At 43.9% G+C, this 16,696-nt stretch overlaps 1 protein-coding gene across 3 annotated transcripts; it reads right to left on the reverse strand.

The window, feature by feature from the left end:
• Positions 1 to 204: 204 nt before the first annotated feature.
• On the reverse strand, positions 205 to 16,573 carry dse (dermatan sulfate epimerase). Of its 3 annotated transcripts, none has more exons than XM_041064096.1 (6): positions 16,371 to 16,573; positions 13,857 to 14,320; positions 10,122 to 10,375; positions 5,261 to 5,500; positions 3,405 to 3,612; positions 205 to 3,168 (listed from the first exon to the last, which is right to left on the reverse strand). In XM_041064096.1, exons 2-6 carry the CDS (start codon positions 14,285 to 14,287, stop codon positions 1,422 to 1,424), a joined length of 2,880 nt encoding a protein of 959 aa, XP_040920030.1. In that variant the 5' UTR covers positions 14,288 to 14,320; positions 16,371 to 16,573; the 3' UTR covers positions 205 to 1,421. The 3 variants fall into 3 exon arrangements, with proteins under 3 accessions (XP_040920030.1, XP_040920031.1, XP_040920032.1); XM_041064097.1 differs by lacking the exon at positions 16,371 to 16,573 and adding an exon at positions 15,879 to 16,051; XM_041064098.1 differs by lacking the exon at positions 16,371 to 16,573 and having other exon boundaries at positions 13,861 to 13,991.
• Positions 16,574 to 16,696: the final 123 nt, after the last annotated feature.

The raw sequence follows: 16,696 nt of genomic DNA on the forward strand, positions 1-16,696 counted from the left end.
ATAGTTCATGCAGCTCATAGCCCAAAATCTTAGGCTGAGATATGGGTCACCTTAATGCCTGCAGTTAACATTATCATGATGATGCACTGTTTATACCATTCAAGATCAATATTGCAGATCTTCACTTGCTTCTTTTAGCATAATCTAGATGTATTTTTTAGGTCACATATTCACAAGATGCAAGACACAATGAACGCACACCTACGCATGTGGTAGTTTTATTCACAAATGGTAAAAAAAAAAAAAAAGGAGACCATAAAAATATATCTTGCTTTCACATATATACATTTAAATGTATTCCTATGAACTATGCAGACAGGACAAATCTCAAGTACAGCTGTGGCAAACTGCTTTATAGTGGCTAACCTTGAGATCTTTGACACAAGGCAGGACCCTCTGAAATGTACAAAGGACAAACTTCACACAGTGTCAGTTCCAAAGCTCCACAGAAGCTTATTACATCAGAGGTGATCTGGTTTCATCCCGGCAATTCATCAATTCCTATTTGGAATCAGTTGTTTTTCCTGAACACCCATTAGGTAGATCTTACAAGTATTAGGCCCACAGTTAGAAAAAGAAAACCTGAGATTTCAAGAATAAAACCAGAAGATACAGGGGAAAATCTCAAAGTTATTTCTAGAAGAAATCATGATATTATGAGAATAAAAGTCATAATTGTATGAAAATAGAAGTCCTAATATTACGAGAATAATGTCATCATTTTTAGATTGCTATCCTCAGGCAAATTTGTGATTTTGTGCTATATAAATAAAAGAAAAAGTCATAATACTAGGAGAATAAAGGTTATATACTGAGAATAAAAGTCACATTATTTTGAGTATAAAGTTGTAATTTTAATAAAGCCATACTCTTATACAAAAAGTCAAAATTAAGAACTGAAATGCCATAAAATTACAATAAAAAAAGAGAGTAAAAGTTATAATATTGCAGGACTAAAATGGACATCATGAAAATAAGATGTCATAAGGGGTAGGGTTACAAACCTAAAGGTCATAATATTAAGGTAATGAGAAAAAAATGCCACATCCTGTCATATAATGCAAGTGGTTTAATTTCATTTTACTATCCTGTTTGAATTGATTGATTTGATTTGAATTGATTTATGATCGCAATACTTTGTTCTTGTATAATCACACTGACAATTATTCTTATGAATTTTATGTTCTTATGAACTTTTTCTTGTAAAATTATGACTTTATTCTAACAAAATTACAACTTCTTTTTTTTTTTTGTTAAAATATTTCCCCTTCTTTTTCTTGAAATCCTGAAAGATTAGTTTTTTTTCTACCAGTGGTCCTAATATCCTGTCGCAAAGATCTGGCTCAGACTGAGGTGTAGGGTGCATTTAATTCACCATGAACAACAGGTCATTCTGGACGACCCCTCACCTGCTCATGATGTTAACACTGTGTGTGAGAGCAGGAGGAGTAGAGGTACAATAAGATGAAGCAGTCGATCAGAAGGATGGTGTAGAAACACCTCTGCGTGTGCAAGCTTCGACCCCTCTGAAAGCGAGTCAGTAGCACAGCCAGCAGTAAAAAGAAGGTGGCAGTGTTCAGGAGGAGGAAGAGTCTAATGTAGGAGGCTGTGCTGGGGAGACCCTCGCTCCCTGCTGTGGCCACCATGTGAACTTCTTTGAATTTGCGGCCCTTAACAAAGCCGCCCTTTCTGTTTCTGCGACCGTCTGTGTAATCCATAAAGGCCCGTGAGTCTGCGTCTCCCTCCTCTGGACTGTCCTCGTACGTACGCTTTGAAGTTTTCTGTCTCTCCTTCTTCTCGTTCACTTCAATCTGTGCAAAAATGTCAGGTAGACTCTCAGAAAGCTTCTCCCCGAGGTTCACTTTCTTCCCCCCTTTACCTTTGCCCTGCTTCTTGGACATCGCAAACATTTTCTCAATGACCTCTTCTGTCTTCTTTTTGTCAGAGAACTGGAGGAGACGCTCTGCAGTCTTACGGAAGCTGGCAGTGTTGAGGACCCGTCCGAGGATGTGTCTCTCCATCTGCTGGAAGACCGGCTTGACATGCTGGAGGTTGTCTTCCATCAAATTGACGTACTCCTCTACCTCCTCCGGTGAGTTGTCCACGGCAACTGACGACTTCTCGAATACGATCTTCTTGTGGTCCAGCAGTACCATGGAGTACAGAGGCTTACTGGTGACCTCTCCGGTCAGCAGGTAGATGGTGTAAGTGTGCTCCTTGGTGGCCAGGTAAATATCCACTCTCTGGTCGTCACCACGGAGGCTGAAGCTCTGCACGTCCACCCCTGGTCCAAAAAAAATGTAGGCGCCCCTTGTGTGAGGATACCTCAATGGCATTGTGACATTCACGTAGTTAGAGCCGTTATACGGGTACCCACGAGGGTAATTCCAGTAACCGATCACTCCTTTGTTACTGTAGCCGGTGTCGTCCATCCAGAACATTTTATACTTGACATCACCGTGTAATACAAATGCTCCGTGAACACCATCTACTTTTGTGCTTTGGAATGGCAACTCTGTGTTGTGAAAGAAGGCACTCATGGCCCTGGTTGGGCTGTCAGGATCCAGGTGGATGTGGTCCACCAGGAGTAGGAGCTGTGGGTGAAGGAGGAGCAGGTTCCTCTGAAAGTTCCTGATCTTCAGCTCTGGATTATAAGCAGAACGTCCCTCGCCACGGATAAAGACCATTCCCTGTCTCTCCATAGCAGCTTCTACTCTGCCCTGGGCATCAGCCGCCAGTCCCACCTTGTATTTCAACCACTTAGAGTCACAGGCCTCTGTAACCTGTCCAGCCCATGGCTTAAAGCAACTCCCTGAGACAGCCGAGCCAAACAAAACGGCATTGTTCAACAAAGTGTACTTCGGTCCGTACAGTGCCTCTGTGATGAATGGGACACCATTGGGTGCAAAGGTGAAAGTGTTCTGATCTGGGTGCTCGTGGCCAGCGTTAAAGTTCCTCCACCCTTTGATCCACTCTTTGTACTTGTTCTTGTGAACAATGTCAAAGATGGCGCGTCCTCCCAGCTTCCCTGACTTGAAGGAGACAAAGGTACGGTTGGTATCTGCAGGCAAAGCACTGCCGTATGTGACTACACCCCAGTCCTCAAAGTAGTGGAGTTTGGATGTTCCAAAATCCGAAGGGGGCTTGGGGATCAGGCTCGGATCATACCTGAAGAATACAATGAGAAACCCTGTATCAGATGAATAAAAATACTTGCATGTGCATTAGATTCAAAAGCAAAATCCACTGACAGATATTCTCATCATTTTGAAGGTATTCATGTAGAGGTGTAAGGTATATCACCAATCAATGGTAATGTGCTTTTGGGTGGATTTCCCCTTTTTTCCCCATAGACAAACTGCTGTAAGATATTTCCCATTATTAAACTAAACTCAGCAGCTTACCAGATGAACTCTGTGTGGAGAGTACACCATCGTTGGCCCTTTCCAGCCTGCCCTGGCCCTTCCATCACCCTGTTTTGATGAATCAGATCTGCCAGCCAGTTTCCACTGCCATTACGCAACACGTAGCGGTCCAAGAAGACCAGCTGGCTTTCCGGCCCATAGAACCAGTTGTAGTTGGAATCTGCAATAGCTACAGTCCGCTGAAATCCTGGTGAGACAGTGAAAACACAGAGTGGACAACTTCAGTGGTGTCATGCAGAGGTTATGTTCTATTATAAATGAAATGCTGATGTACTGAGTGATTTCTTTTAAGTTTGTATTGTTATTCTCTGTAAATATGTGGGGGGAAAACCACATACTCTGCTGATGACAGGGTTCTTAGAAACCAACTATAGCAACTACAGTATGTAATCACAGTCAATAATCTGTCACATAAAAACAACTGTAAAGAAAAACTGCAACAGAAAAACTCCAGTAAGCAAAGTCTCTTGCTCTGTTGCTATGATCTTGGCTAAACAATGAACAAATTCTACATGATATTTATTACAGGATTTGACAAAAGGCTGTTGCAGGTTAAGCATGGATTTATTTTCAGTGACTAAGGTGAAATGAGCAGTGTTGCTCACGTTCTGGCCATACTGGCTTTGGAGCTATGATGTTAGCTGCATGTTTTAGCATTTGCTTCCAGTCAGCTGTGAGTAAACACACAACCGCTGCAGTGAGAAAACAGGAATCGTCCAACTGACACTTCAACTCCTTCCTGTGCTCACATTTCAAACTCCTTCTTTGACAGAAACTCACGTCCAGCACTTGCACTTCCTCTAACACTTCCAACTCCTTTCACCACTTGCATATCAACTAACATTTTAGTTCCTTTCAGTGCCCTTGAACTATATTAGTACCATGCTTATTACCATGTGCTTCCTGTCATCTGTATGGCAACACACAAATACATAGGCACATATACACACAGGAAGAGAGAGGAGAGCAACCATACAGCTGACACTTCAACTTCTTACATTGCTTCAACTTCAGCTTCAAGTTCAATTTCATTAAGTGCTTGAATTTGAGCTAATAATTCAATGTACATATACATTTCTATATATTTAAGCTGTTTTGGCAACACACATCGTTTCTCTTTTCTAGTATTAGTTACAGTCTGATAGCCATTTGCTTTCTGTCAACTGTGTGCAAACACATTCCCAAGATCGCACACAGTCAGTCGAGGGGACAGCAACCATCCAGGCTGCTAAGGGGGCAGTTGAGGATAATCTGGGCTTGTCTTCCAGTCTGATGGAGGGAGAAGGCTGCTATTGTGGCTCTGGGTCTGAGGCTCTCCTGGCTGGTGTAATTAGAGGTGCTGTCTGAGTGCAGCAGTGCCGTTTCGGACACAATACAGAAACTGTTGGCGGGGGGCTGTGAAATGTCTGAGCCTGACCTAGGGGCCTCTCCTCTGCGGCTGCCCTCCTCATGACCTTCAGATGAAACTTCCAGGACACCACAGATCCCTGCAGGTCTCGGCTCAGCTTTGAAAGGCATCCAGGAAGGTAATCACTGCACGCATGCATACCCCATATCAGCTGAGAGGAGAAGCTACTCTCCAGTGTGGCAGCCTAGGGTCATTTTCATGCCTAATCTAATATATCCAGCTTTTGGCATGTACTCATGCTGGTAGGGTCTAGCAGGGTGTTTCTGCCACTCATAGCTAAGTAACCACTTAGTCACGGATTGCTGACTTGTTCTTCAGCAGCCAAAATGAATCTATTTAGGTGAAAAGTGTATCACATGCATTTCTCAGCTTTTTAAAAATGTAAACAAATGTGCTGGTCATAGCAAGCAGGTGATGTGACAGTTACCGGGTAGGATAGTCCTGTAGAGGAAGGCAAAGTGTTTAAGGAGCCAGGGGTGGTCAAAGTGGCTGATGGCAAAGTGGCGCTGCACCAGGAACATGTACTGGAACAGAGAGCGGGTGGTATAAGTCCCATAGGCCACGCCTTCATACAGGGAGCCATCCGTCACGTCCTGCAGAAGGACCATGGACTTCTCCATGATGGACAGGGCCTGCTTGGTCCACAGGTAGGCCTCCTGAAGGTAACCTAGAGCACAGGGAGTTGAGATGGTGTCACAGGTGAAATGCGGTCAGAGTCAGATAATTGATCTTGTCAGGGATTATTCAGGTAGAGTGCAAGGACGAAATGTCAAATATTTCAAAAGGGTCAGAAAGTCAGATTTGGTGGGAATCGCTTTGAGTCTTCAAGAGTTATGGAAGTATGAGTTAAATCCGTCCAGATCAATAAGAAAATTTTAGGGGGATGTCTATCAAATTCAAAACTGAAAAATATATTAAATTAAGGACAATCCAGCTAGATGCGAATACACATGACCTATGGCAGCAGATACAGCCATTATCTAAAGAATCTATTAAAAAACAATCTTTCCCGTACGAGTTGTACAAGAGTTAGTTGAGATAACTGGCCACATAGCAGAGCTTGTTATCTCTCGTTTGAATGTGAGAAGTAGAAAACCACTGGGAACATATTTCCACATATGTATTTTATGCTTATCGCCACTGAAAAGCTTCTGACAAGTATTACACAACATATATAGCCAATAACAGATTTCCACTCTTTTGCGGGGTGAAAAGTTATCCTCTTTACAAGAAAGTGCTCAGATTATTGAGAACATGTTCGCAGCAGGACTTGAAGTGAGAGGCTGTGCATTACAAAGTGAGCAGGGCCTCGTGTTGTAGCGCATATGAGTGTATGTGTGTTATGTCACCAGTGGAATTAAAACAGCATTACAGCAAACAACGTCTTCTCAGTCTGTTACTTAGAGAAACCTTCCATACACGGCATTTAGCTGTGGCTTTGGAAAGCATGACACCGCTATGGTACACCATGTATACTCTCTCACACACACACACACACACACACACACAGAGTTTACTATGAGAACAAGCGACCGCATAAACACTCCAGCCACAGCTCTTTGAGGAATCCCATCGGCAGTAACTGGCTGGGGTGGGTGCTGGCCCCGGGTCCGCCCTCTGGAGCCATCCCCCCCAGCAGTGTTTGGATTGGGCTCGGGGGGCCACAGAGCAGGTATTTACCATCAAACAGGAACTCTTGGCACACACAAAGACCACATTTACACAAACAAAAGCTTCACCAGCGTGCACACAGTCCAGGGCCACACTTCAGAGCTGCGTAGACCAATTAAGTCCAGTTTTATGACAGTTATGCTGATTTGTTGCATAAACAACAGAATCTGTCAGTAGACTAGTGTGACTTCATGTTGCTCAATAATCACGTAAACGTTTAACCATTCATTCATCTAAAGATGTGTTAATTCAGTATTTTGGCCACTTGTCATATTTTAGTTGATTTCTACTTCTGTTAGCAAACAGCAGTGCTGGAGAAGCCATTTCAATCCACATGGTGACTGTTGTGCCATAATTAGCTCTGTTTTCAGCTTTGTTTTGGTCTTCACCAGGTCCTAAGAAAAATACCTTCCTTTTTACCTCTGCTAAAAAGCTTAGCAGAGCCAAGGGAAATTTCCAACAAGTCCTTGTGGCTTTATTAATATGACCAACAACTTTCACACTACACATCGTCATTTAATCTGTTGTTCAGACCAAAATATTGATTAGTGGGGAGCAGTTTATGGCCAGCTCAACCAAACCATTGGCGTCAAGTATGCCTTTCCTCCAACAAATGGGAAATAATGTGTTTTCTTTTTCCAGGAGGAGAAGACTCACCAGTTTCAACGTTAGCAGAAAACAGAAGAGAAACTGAGAAGTCAGCATGAGTAATGATAGAACCATGATGGAACAAAGGATACAGGCACCGTGTAACGAAACTCAAATGCCATTAACAGAAAATCCCAAGGAAAAAGATGACACAGTGCTGTACTGGTAATTACACAACAGTCATCGATGCATTAAAGGAGCTGGATAACTCACTCAAAGATGGTGCCCAGTCAGTTGAAATGAAAATTGCCCACCAACGCTTTTCGGGCTGTCAGAATGTCACACACTGTTTGCGGAGGGCAATTGTAAGGATCTTGCGTAAATTTGACCCGGGGGGAGCAAGTAATTATTTTCCAATCTGTTTTAAATGAGGGGTGGGACTGAGTATTGAAATACGTTTCCCACAGGCTGACAGCTCAGTTGTGAGGGTCTTGGGGTCACTGGTTTTGTCAACTGTCCTTCTGTGCTTTTGGCCCTTTATTGCAAAAATCCACCAAATTCACAAACAATTATGGGATATTGGTATATGCTAAAAAAAATAGCAAAGAGCCACAGCTGGTGAACTGACTAAGCAGGATTTATCCAAAGTTTGCTGAGCCACTGATGACACCAGACGACGTACGGCTATAACACCTGTTCATTGACAGTTTCATATATGTTCCTTTGACTTTTGAAAAATAATAAATACAAAAAGAACACAACCTCTTGAGTGGTAGGAAATGTATTTGTATTTACTGCTGCAACACTGAGGCTGAGGGTGTTTCTTTTACATCAAGACTTTGCAGGGCTTTAAGCCAGTTTAGCATTTTACTAGTTTGTTACTTTTTTTCAATTGATAGCACACATGCAGGCTATATGCTGTTGTTTGTATCTTGTTGTTTGTCTCAGATTTTCCAGACTGTCATCTTACACATCATTTTTATCTCAACTGCCTCAGAAAATTCAGTGAAACTAGAAACGCTTGAAGAAAGAACTGGTTAATTCAGCAATTGCCAAATAAAGACGTTTTTCTTTGTCTGTGGACAGACTGCTTCTCCCATATCTTGCCTGAATCAATTAAAATAACTTTGAAACCCCAATATCATTCATTTAATTTATGGGATTTAATTGCACGTGCATTATGCAATGTACGGCTATACTTTTTGGCTAGCTCTACAGTCTTAGCTAGTTACTAGCTAACATATAGTGACGCAGCGTTTGGTCACACTACCCTGCTACTTACTGGGAAAAAAAAACAGCTAGATACTGGACACATAATTACATAATTTTGCTATGCTACTTCAGTGCTGCCAGGAAATGCAGTTTAACTGGTCGTGTCATTAGCTTTAGCGTTAGCATAAGGGAGCAGTATATTGTAACGACTTTTCTCAATTTTTTAAATTTCCTAACAGGATGTCAAGCTGTTTTATGATAAACACCAAAGCCCACATGTACACTTGATAGTAGCTTATGCGGTCCTCTGGCAGACATGACGGTGTGGGTGGTCAGTGCGAAGGATGTGACAGAACGGGGGGGAGTCGGGGTTCACTACAGATGAACTGTATTTAAACTGTGCACTGATCTGACGCTTCAAGGCACCAACAAGCAAACACCTGCGTCTGGAATGCACATCTCCTCGAAGCCATGGCTGCATTCTTGTCTGGTTATCTAAACGAGACAAGTCTGTCAGAGCTTCAAAAGATCCACACACCCGTGACAGCACAAACACTTTTCAATACAGTGAGTGGCAAGTAAACTGTACGAAGATGTTATTTTAGGGCCCAAAATAATGGAAAAACCATAACTTTGTCTAAAATGTCAGCAGTGTCAAATAACCAATAACAAAGAAGAAGAAACCAGAGATTGTTCTTCATTTCTGGCAGTTCTTACTGGAAAATGTCCACTCGTTCAAAGTCATTTTGACTAATATTTGAATGTAAGGCCCTGCCTCTGAATGAGAGATGAATGATACATATATGAAAAATGAAGCTGAAATAAGAGTTCTTTTTTTTTGTTTTGTTTTTATGATCATCTCAAATACATAATGTGTTAGCAATCTATGAAGCAGCTATTTTCTCACCCCTGCTAGGTATGAAACCATCATCTCTGCATGAGGTTCTCCTGTAAAGCACGCTTCAACAAATAACGGCAGCTAAACAGAATCCCTTCCCCAGGTAACACGTACAGGCCGAACTGGAGCGAACTCACTTTTTCCTGGGCCCGACACAAAGTGAAATGAAGCAAAAAGAGGTCAGGCTGTAACTCTCCTGAGTGTTCGCAGTGCTTTGTGCCTGTTGCTGCCCTCTACAAAAAAAACAAAAAAAAAAGAAAGAAAACCACTGTGACCACAGCGGTTCTCAGTAAGCCAGCTGTCATTTGGTTCACATCAGGACTGGATCTTTTGTACCAGAAATCAAATCCCTGTAAGCAAAACAAGCTGCGCTGCATGAATTCACCTTTCGATGGCCGATCTCTGCTGCTACATGCAATATTAAGTACAGGCAGAAAAGGAAAGAATAAGCAGGGAATCACGTCCCCACAAAGGAAGCACTGGAGAGAATAGTCTTAAAGAAGAAGAAGAAGAAGAAGAACGTGACAGTTTTGTGGAGAACCTCATACGGAGAACAATTACAGAGGATTAAGAGCAGCTATGACAGGTAACCTCAGGCTGACAGCACTGAAATACCAGTCAGTGCCTCTCATAAGCAAACTGCTGTCAAGCTGTCAGGTCTCACCCTGACTATAGAGATGAAAGAAAACTTCATTCAAAATATCTGAACCATAACTGAAGAAATGGAAAAAAAGAAAAGAACAAACATTCAGAGTTGATTAAACTGTCTGATTCCTGTCAATATTGTAGTGCAGTGGCCCTTCATCTGGTTACAACAGCGTTACACAATGAAAGGGGTGAAACGTCCAGTGCACACAGTAAAATGTCCATGCAGCCCGGGCAAAAACAAAACTGCCTTATGAAGACAGGAATCACTAACCTTGGGTCATGTAAACCAGGCTTCCTGTGAGCAGAGCCACGCAGTTGGTGGGCTGGTGGTTGTGCAGGTACTGGAACCCCCAGCCTCGGACGTAGGACTTCTCGTACATCAGTCGCGACGCGTTGCCGATCACCTGGAGGAAGCGCTCCTGTTGACCCTTGTTCAAGTACTCATACAGGAAGTCGTAAGCGGTGGCGAACCCAACCAAAGAGTGCGCCAAGGGAACTTCATCCCATGGGGCGTCTTTGACCAGCCTGCAACACAGACAGTAACACAAGACTGAAGGCAATGCAGACACACGTGGATCTTAAAAAAAAAAAGAAAACATGCCATGGTAAGCAGGTGTGAAGTTCTCACTCATTAAATAAAACCAAAATGCTATGTCATGAACCAGAAACCTTTCCTGTACAAAGCCTTTTAATGAGCCGAAACGCAGCTGTAAAACATCTATTCACTTTGAAAGCAAAAATAAAGATGCTAAGTAGCATTTTTACACCACAAATACAGCTGCACCAATAAAGAGATGCATGAAGGAACATAAAGAGTTTGGCGTGTGCAAAGCTCTCTCCAGGTTAACAGGTACTGGGCTCTCAGAGTGCTGACTTCTGTGAGTTTTAGGAGCGCTAAGTGCTAGTGCTATAAAATCATGCTGGTTGCTTTAATTAAAGAGAGATGGAGCTCAGATGTGGCGTCGAAGCCAGGCACTGTGTGTTCAGCTGCCTCGAATCCACCCACCGATTCATGCTGATACATGCACAACGATTCTGTGACCACTGATGACGAACTGATGGCGTCATCTCCAGTCGAGCCGCCGCTCGGTGAGACTTTCTTTCAAAGATTCTTGTGAAAAAGTGAATCATGGTCTCGTGGTTTACTCTCTGTATTGTGGGTTGAATTAGTATCTGAATTTTTTTTTTTTTCTGGATCTTCATGACACTTCTTCACGTTGCAGTTTGACCACTTAGGAAACAGGAAAACTGTAACAAGATTACTGCCAAGTCACTGTATGCTGAAATATGCCACACAAGGACACACAGTCTCGTTCCTGTGTGTTTGCAGACTGCGTTAAAAAAGAAGCAGGCACCAGGATGCCACAAAGTAGAAGTTCCCCCTTCGGAACATGGATCGTGGAGTTGTTGCGGACATAATTGAAGGTCACGAATCCCACAGCTGACTGATTCCTGGAGCCACTCGGCAGAAGCCGTCAGAGGTTCAGTGACCATAATAAAAGTGCGGCCGAGGAGAAAGCTCAGCGTGTTCTTAAGACGTGAAAACACATGCTCGGTGGCTTCTCGCCTCTGAGCTGTGGCGCGCACGCTGATATGGTGAAAAATGTATAATACGGCCCCCCCCACCCCCCGGGAACGAGCCGCTGGAAAATCCCCTTCCCTGTGTTTCGACGGCTGGAGGGAACACAGCAGCCATTCAGCAAAAAAGAGAAGGATTAAGCCGCTAGACTCCCCCTCCCTCTCCACGTGAAGGGGGAGGGTGTACCTGTAAGAGAGGGGATTGTCCCCACAGTTCAACCAGTTAATGTGCTACCTGACATTCAGATCAGTTTATCTGTCTCTCTGCCTTCAGTCAAACACAAAATGTGTGTGTGTGTGTGTGTGTATGCTTAGTCTAAGCAGACCACTGGAACACACACAGTCTGAGTTACATCTGTGTATAGCATCAAAAAAAATCCTCAGGATTTACGGAGAAAAAAAATATTATACACATCTATAAATAAATGATATCTGAGATATTATTGCAAAATTATTGCACTGGTTAGTGAAGATATTCAAAATACCAAGAGACAATTACAGAATAATGGTGGCTGCTACTCCATATATAAGCTAATGGTCATTCCAGAGATTGTAAAGCTGTAGCAGCAAAGGTGTGTTTTATTTTTCATTTTTCATTCTACTTTTAATGTGAAAGAGGAAGTTACATAGTCTGACTTTAGTTTAACTTTCATTTATTTCATATTAGTAATTCCAGCTGATCAACTTCACTAGTTTTGATCCAGGACCTTCAGTGTTCGGACCCAGGAACTGGTGAAATACACGGTGTGTCAAACTCAGTCTCCACAGCCAGAGACTGAGAGCGAATCAAGTGAATGTATGTAAATGAGCAGCAGACGGGTTACCATGGATCCCGGCACCGGATGCAGCCATGCTCTAAGCATCATTTCTGAGACCTTCACTCCTTCAGTCTTTTAAATAAAAGCTGTGGAGAACTTGGAAACAGTGAATGGCTTTAATCCACTTTGCACTTGCCAGCCAGACCTGACGCTCACTGAACTTAATCACATTGTTAGGGAAACTGCTGCTTGACGGCTGATGTTAGCATAAAGCTGGCGATGAAAAGCCTGAGGCTCGTCCAGACGTGGGCTGAATGGATGGAGTCAGCTGACCTGGTGGATTTTTTTTTTTTCACCCTACCGATTTTATTTTTCAATATCTGTAATTCAAATCTTCATATCAAAGCTGCGGCTGCAGCCGAGAGTTCTAAGTGTGTACTCTAAATCTACGACGAGCACTGCCCTGTTATCTCTGCAGTCAGTTCAGGCAGGATGTGGGGTATTTACATACATCCTGTTTGACTCTTTTCAAATGCACTAAAAGTATCAGAGTCTGTACAAGAAACTGGTCTTCATCTACTCTACTGGTTTCCCACCAGAAACGCAACACAAAACCGAATCACGTGCTCCATTAATAACAAGACCGTAAAACTCGTGGCACACTGACATTTTCCTGTCAGTTGTTTTACAGCTGTGTTCAACCACTTCGACACCAGACCTAACACGTGCTTCTCTATGTCAAAAACACAAACAGGTTCCATATGAAGGCAGCAAATGTTCGCACTCGCTAAGAATCACTGAGTGATTCCGTCGTGCGTGTTGAAATCAGTGCAGCACATTGCAGCAGTGGGTTTGTGGTGGAGTTATTAATTGTGTGTTTCCGAACAACATCACAACTACGGTGTAATACTAACTGATATTGTAAGCGTCTGAAGACAGGTCCTAAACATGAAACCCTGTGTCAAAATCTAACTCGATGTAGAATTTCAGATTTTAGATAAAGTCGTGCTTCTGCGGAGCACATTTCTGAATTAAATCCTGTTTGATCAGATTACTGCACAGCAAGTCTTGAGGCTATTTGACTTTACAGCACAGGAAAACTGTAAACCTGTGGTTCCCACCTCAGGGTCAGGAACCATCCAAGAGGAAAAGGGGAAGCATTTTTTTTTTTTGCCCCCAGAGCTCTCTGGGAGGTTAGGTATACAGATAAAAATGGCCCCTGAGGGATATAAAATATATTGTGAATGATCATGACTGACAGATCAATCAGTAACAAATATATTAATTAATTAAGAAAAACATGACCTGCAGGAACTCTGGCTTAGATAATGCCAACAATTAGAGGAGAGTGCATTCAGTCCCTGTCTGGTATTCAGCTCACATCTGAACATTTCATTTCCTTTCATCGGGGGTGCATGTTCAGCAGACAGCTGCTAAACATATTTCCCGGACCACAGACCTATCGGACCACAATGCATCTCTACCAGAGCTCTGCCCACAGAGAAAATATGAGAACACTCTGGAAATGGGGGGGCTGACTCAGAAAGCCTCTGAGTTGGGGGGGGGTATTAGGCACCATCTGTAAAACTCAGCTGAGACAGCTGAACATGGCCTCAAATCTCACTGTGTCACATTAAATAGTTGAAATAATAAAAAGATAGAAAATCTACCAACTAGGCTGAGCCGCCATCCTCTCCATGTAGTCCTTGGCCAGGTCCAGAGCCCCGGCCCTGTGCGGGTACAGCAGGCAGAACATGGACAGCACACCCAGGTTGTTTCCGTACACCTCGTTCCAGCGGGCGCTGAACTCTGCGGGGCTCCAGGGGGGCAGGTACTCTTCCGGGTGCTCCAGCATGGTCTCCCCAGCCTCACGGATCCTCCTCGCCATGTCCCGATGAGTCCCCGCAGCTGCGTACTGCAGCTCCTCCACGTCCCCCCGAGTGAAGTACAACATGGGATGCCCTTCATAGTTGCCTCCCATGAAGGGGATTCCTGCGCTGGGGTCCACTTCCGTCGTCGTCGTCGCCACCGCCGGGGCGAGCAGGGGCCACAGCAGACTTATGAAGAAGACTGTGGGGGCCCCACGGGTGTAGGTTCTCATCGTCTCATCAGAGAGGAGGCCGAAGGAGCTCAGCTGAGAGAGGAGAGTGGGGGAAGAAAAGGATTTGAGAAAGCCAGGCCATATTCTGCACAGCCTTCCCTACAAAAGCCCTGCATTCCTCCAATAATTAGATACAGCTGCAGCTCTGATGATGCAGGCTTTCCATACTGATGTAGGCCATTCACTGAGCAGCACGCCTCAGAAGTAATCACAGCACTCTCAGACAATGAAGGAGTCACTGTTTTAAAAACCTACACAGGTTTATATTTTCTCAGAAGTCTCATTTCTTTAGGATTTCCAAGAATTCAGTGATAATCCTCTGCCACTGACCACATACATGTTACAAACCCAGAGTTTGTGTTAGCCCCTCTGAACGCTGCGTTACCTCATGTTCACACCCCGAGATTTATTTCTGAGTAGCTATTGTGATGGCAGGTCTGGCCACGTACAGATGTCCAGACGAGCAGAGTCCGGGGGGGGGGGGGGGGGGGTCATCAATAGCCCCCCCCCGTCACTGCAGTAACATGACTCTGGTCGACTGAAACCAGCTCTAAACCAAAGTGCTGTGCTCCACACACAGAAAGACAAGAGCTGGCCCAGAGTCCGTGCTCTGAATGAGGGTAAATTCCACGACCTTAGCCGAGGCTTCTGGCAGAGGCCTGGTGGAAAACCATTTGGTAGTGATTTAAACGACGTCTAGACTGGAGTCCATGCTCGTCTGTGTGTGTGTGTGTGTGTGTGTGTGTGTGTGCTGTCCGGGGGTGTGAATGTAGTTTGTGTTTGATAAACAAGGAAAGTTACGTAAAAAAAAAAAAAAAAAAAAGGTTCCTCTGAAGTTAACTTTGACCTCGCAAGGCGTCACATTCCTCTGTGGTGAACATGACGACGGTGGGACTCCAAGCCAAGAACAAACCGTCAGGACAGCCCCTCACTGCTGCTCACAGCAGGCTCACTGACCTGCTTTAAACTACATCCAATGGATCGGATTAAGGCAGCGACTCATTGTTAAGGCTGAGCAACTCAACCTGCTGCAGCATCACAGTCAGCTCTGATATTAGAAATAAATATTCAACGGATTAGTAAGCCTGAAACATGTCTTATGTCAGATCCAGTCAGATTCTTGATCTTGTTTACCAAGATCAAGATACACACTTCCTGGTAGCCTATCCCAGAGGTGGGGTACACCATGAACTGGTCAACCACACACACCTACCAAGTCAGAGATGTGTAGTGGGAGGAAGCTGGAGTACACAGGAAGAGCATGCAGAGAGGGAGCCCAGACCGGGGTTCGAACCTGGTACCCTCTTGCTGTGAGGCGATACTGCTAACCACTGCACTGTGGTGCACCCGCTCACCCACCCACGATTCTCTTCACTCACCTCATGCTCCTGGTGTCAGGGCACAGTCATTGTTCAGAATTGTGACATTACTGTGGTGCCCTCTAATTTTTTTTTTCCCTCCGCTTTTGCATGAAAGCTGTTTTACTTTCACTAATTATGGGATTATTATAGTAAAATGTCAACAATTGTGTTGTCGTCGTAAAAATAAAAAGCCTAACACATTACAAATTGAGAACCAGATCTGTACCTACCCCTGGGCCTCAACTTCTTCCATGTCTGACTTCCTGTACTTAAAAAAAAAAAAAGTAAAAAATAAAAGTTAGGATTGATTTGTAAAGTCATCCGACGCTGTTCCACGGCTTTAAGAAGGTAGAACAGCAGATGTTCCCCTGCCAGGCAGCAGAGGCTGCCTTAGAACGGTTCCACGAACAGACAGGTTCTCCTCCCTCTGCTGCTTCATGGGAATAAGATCCGAAATTTACCGTTTCAAACGTTTAACGCCAGGTTTTCCTTCAGGTCTCGGGTTTTTCGCCAAGGAGCCTCATGTGGCCGCGTCCCATTTTACTTTTAACAGTCGCTCCTCCAACCGCAACGGTGAAAGTGAAGTGATTTGCTTTTAAAACGGCAATCGACAGCTTATCGATGGCATCGATTATCCAAATCTGGTTTCTTGGCGACCACGAAAAAAAAAATCAATCAATTAATAACACCCGGGAGGCGAAGAAGAAGACGTTTTACGTTACCTGCTGTCAGAAGCGGTGCTCACGAATCCGTATTCCCGTCCTCCCTGCGATCATTTCTTCCCGTCACAGCAGGGGTTTTTATTTTTCTTAGAATGTGGTTGAAAAGTTTTTAATTTTTATTTATTTTTCTTTCTATGGACGAAGCAAAGTTTGAGAGCGGAGGGAAGGAATGTGTGAGAGCGGAGGGAGCGTCATGCTGGCGAATGAGGAAGGGCAGCGGGGGAGAGAGGCTTAAAGGAGACCTAATGAATTAAGTGCATGCCCTCCTCCCACCCTGCTCAGCCCACTGGCACTGAAGAAAATAATAATGATGATGATGATGATGA

This window comes from Toxotes jaculatrix, chromosome 19, assembly GCF_017976425.1.
Source record: "Toxotes jaculatrix isolate fToxJac2 chromosome 19, fToxJac2.pri, whole genome shotgun sequence".
NCBI classification, from domain to species: Eukaryota; Metazoa; Chordata; class Actinopteri; family Toxotidae; genus Toxotes; species Toxotes jaculatrix.

Bases quoted from the DNA above. Each gene is read 5' to 3' on its own strand.
- dse (XM_041064096.1), bottom strand. From the start codon at position 14,287: ATGAGAACCTACACCCGTGGGGCCCCCACAGTCTTCTTCATAAGTCTG. The intron at 5,501-10,121 runs GTTAGTGATTCC...CCTGTGCTCTAG, and splicing joins CCTGGTTTACATGACCCAAG to GTTACCTTCAGGAGGCCTAC. The intron at 3,613-5,260 runs GTAACTGTCACA...CTGTCTCACCAG, and splicing joins CTACAGGACTATCCTACCCG to GATTTCAGCGGACTGTAGCT.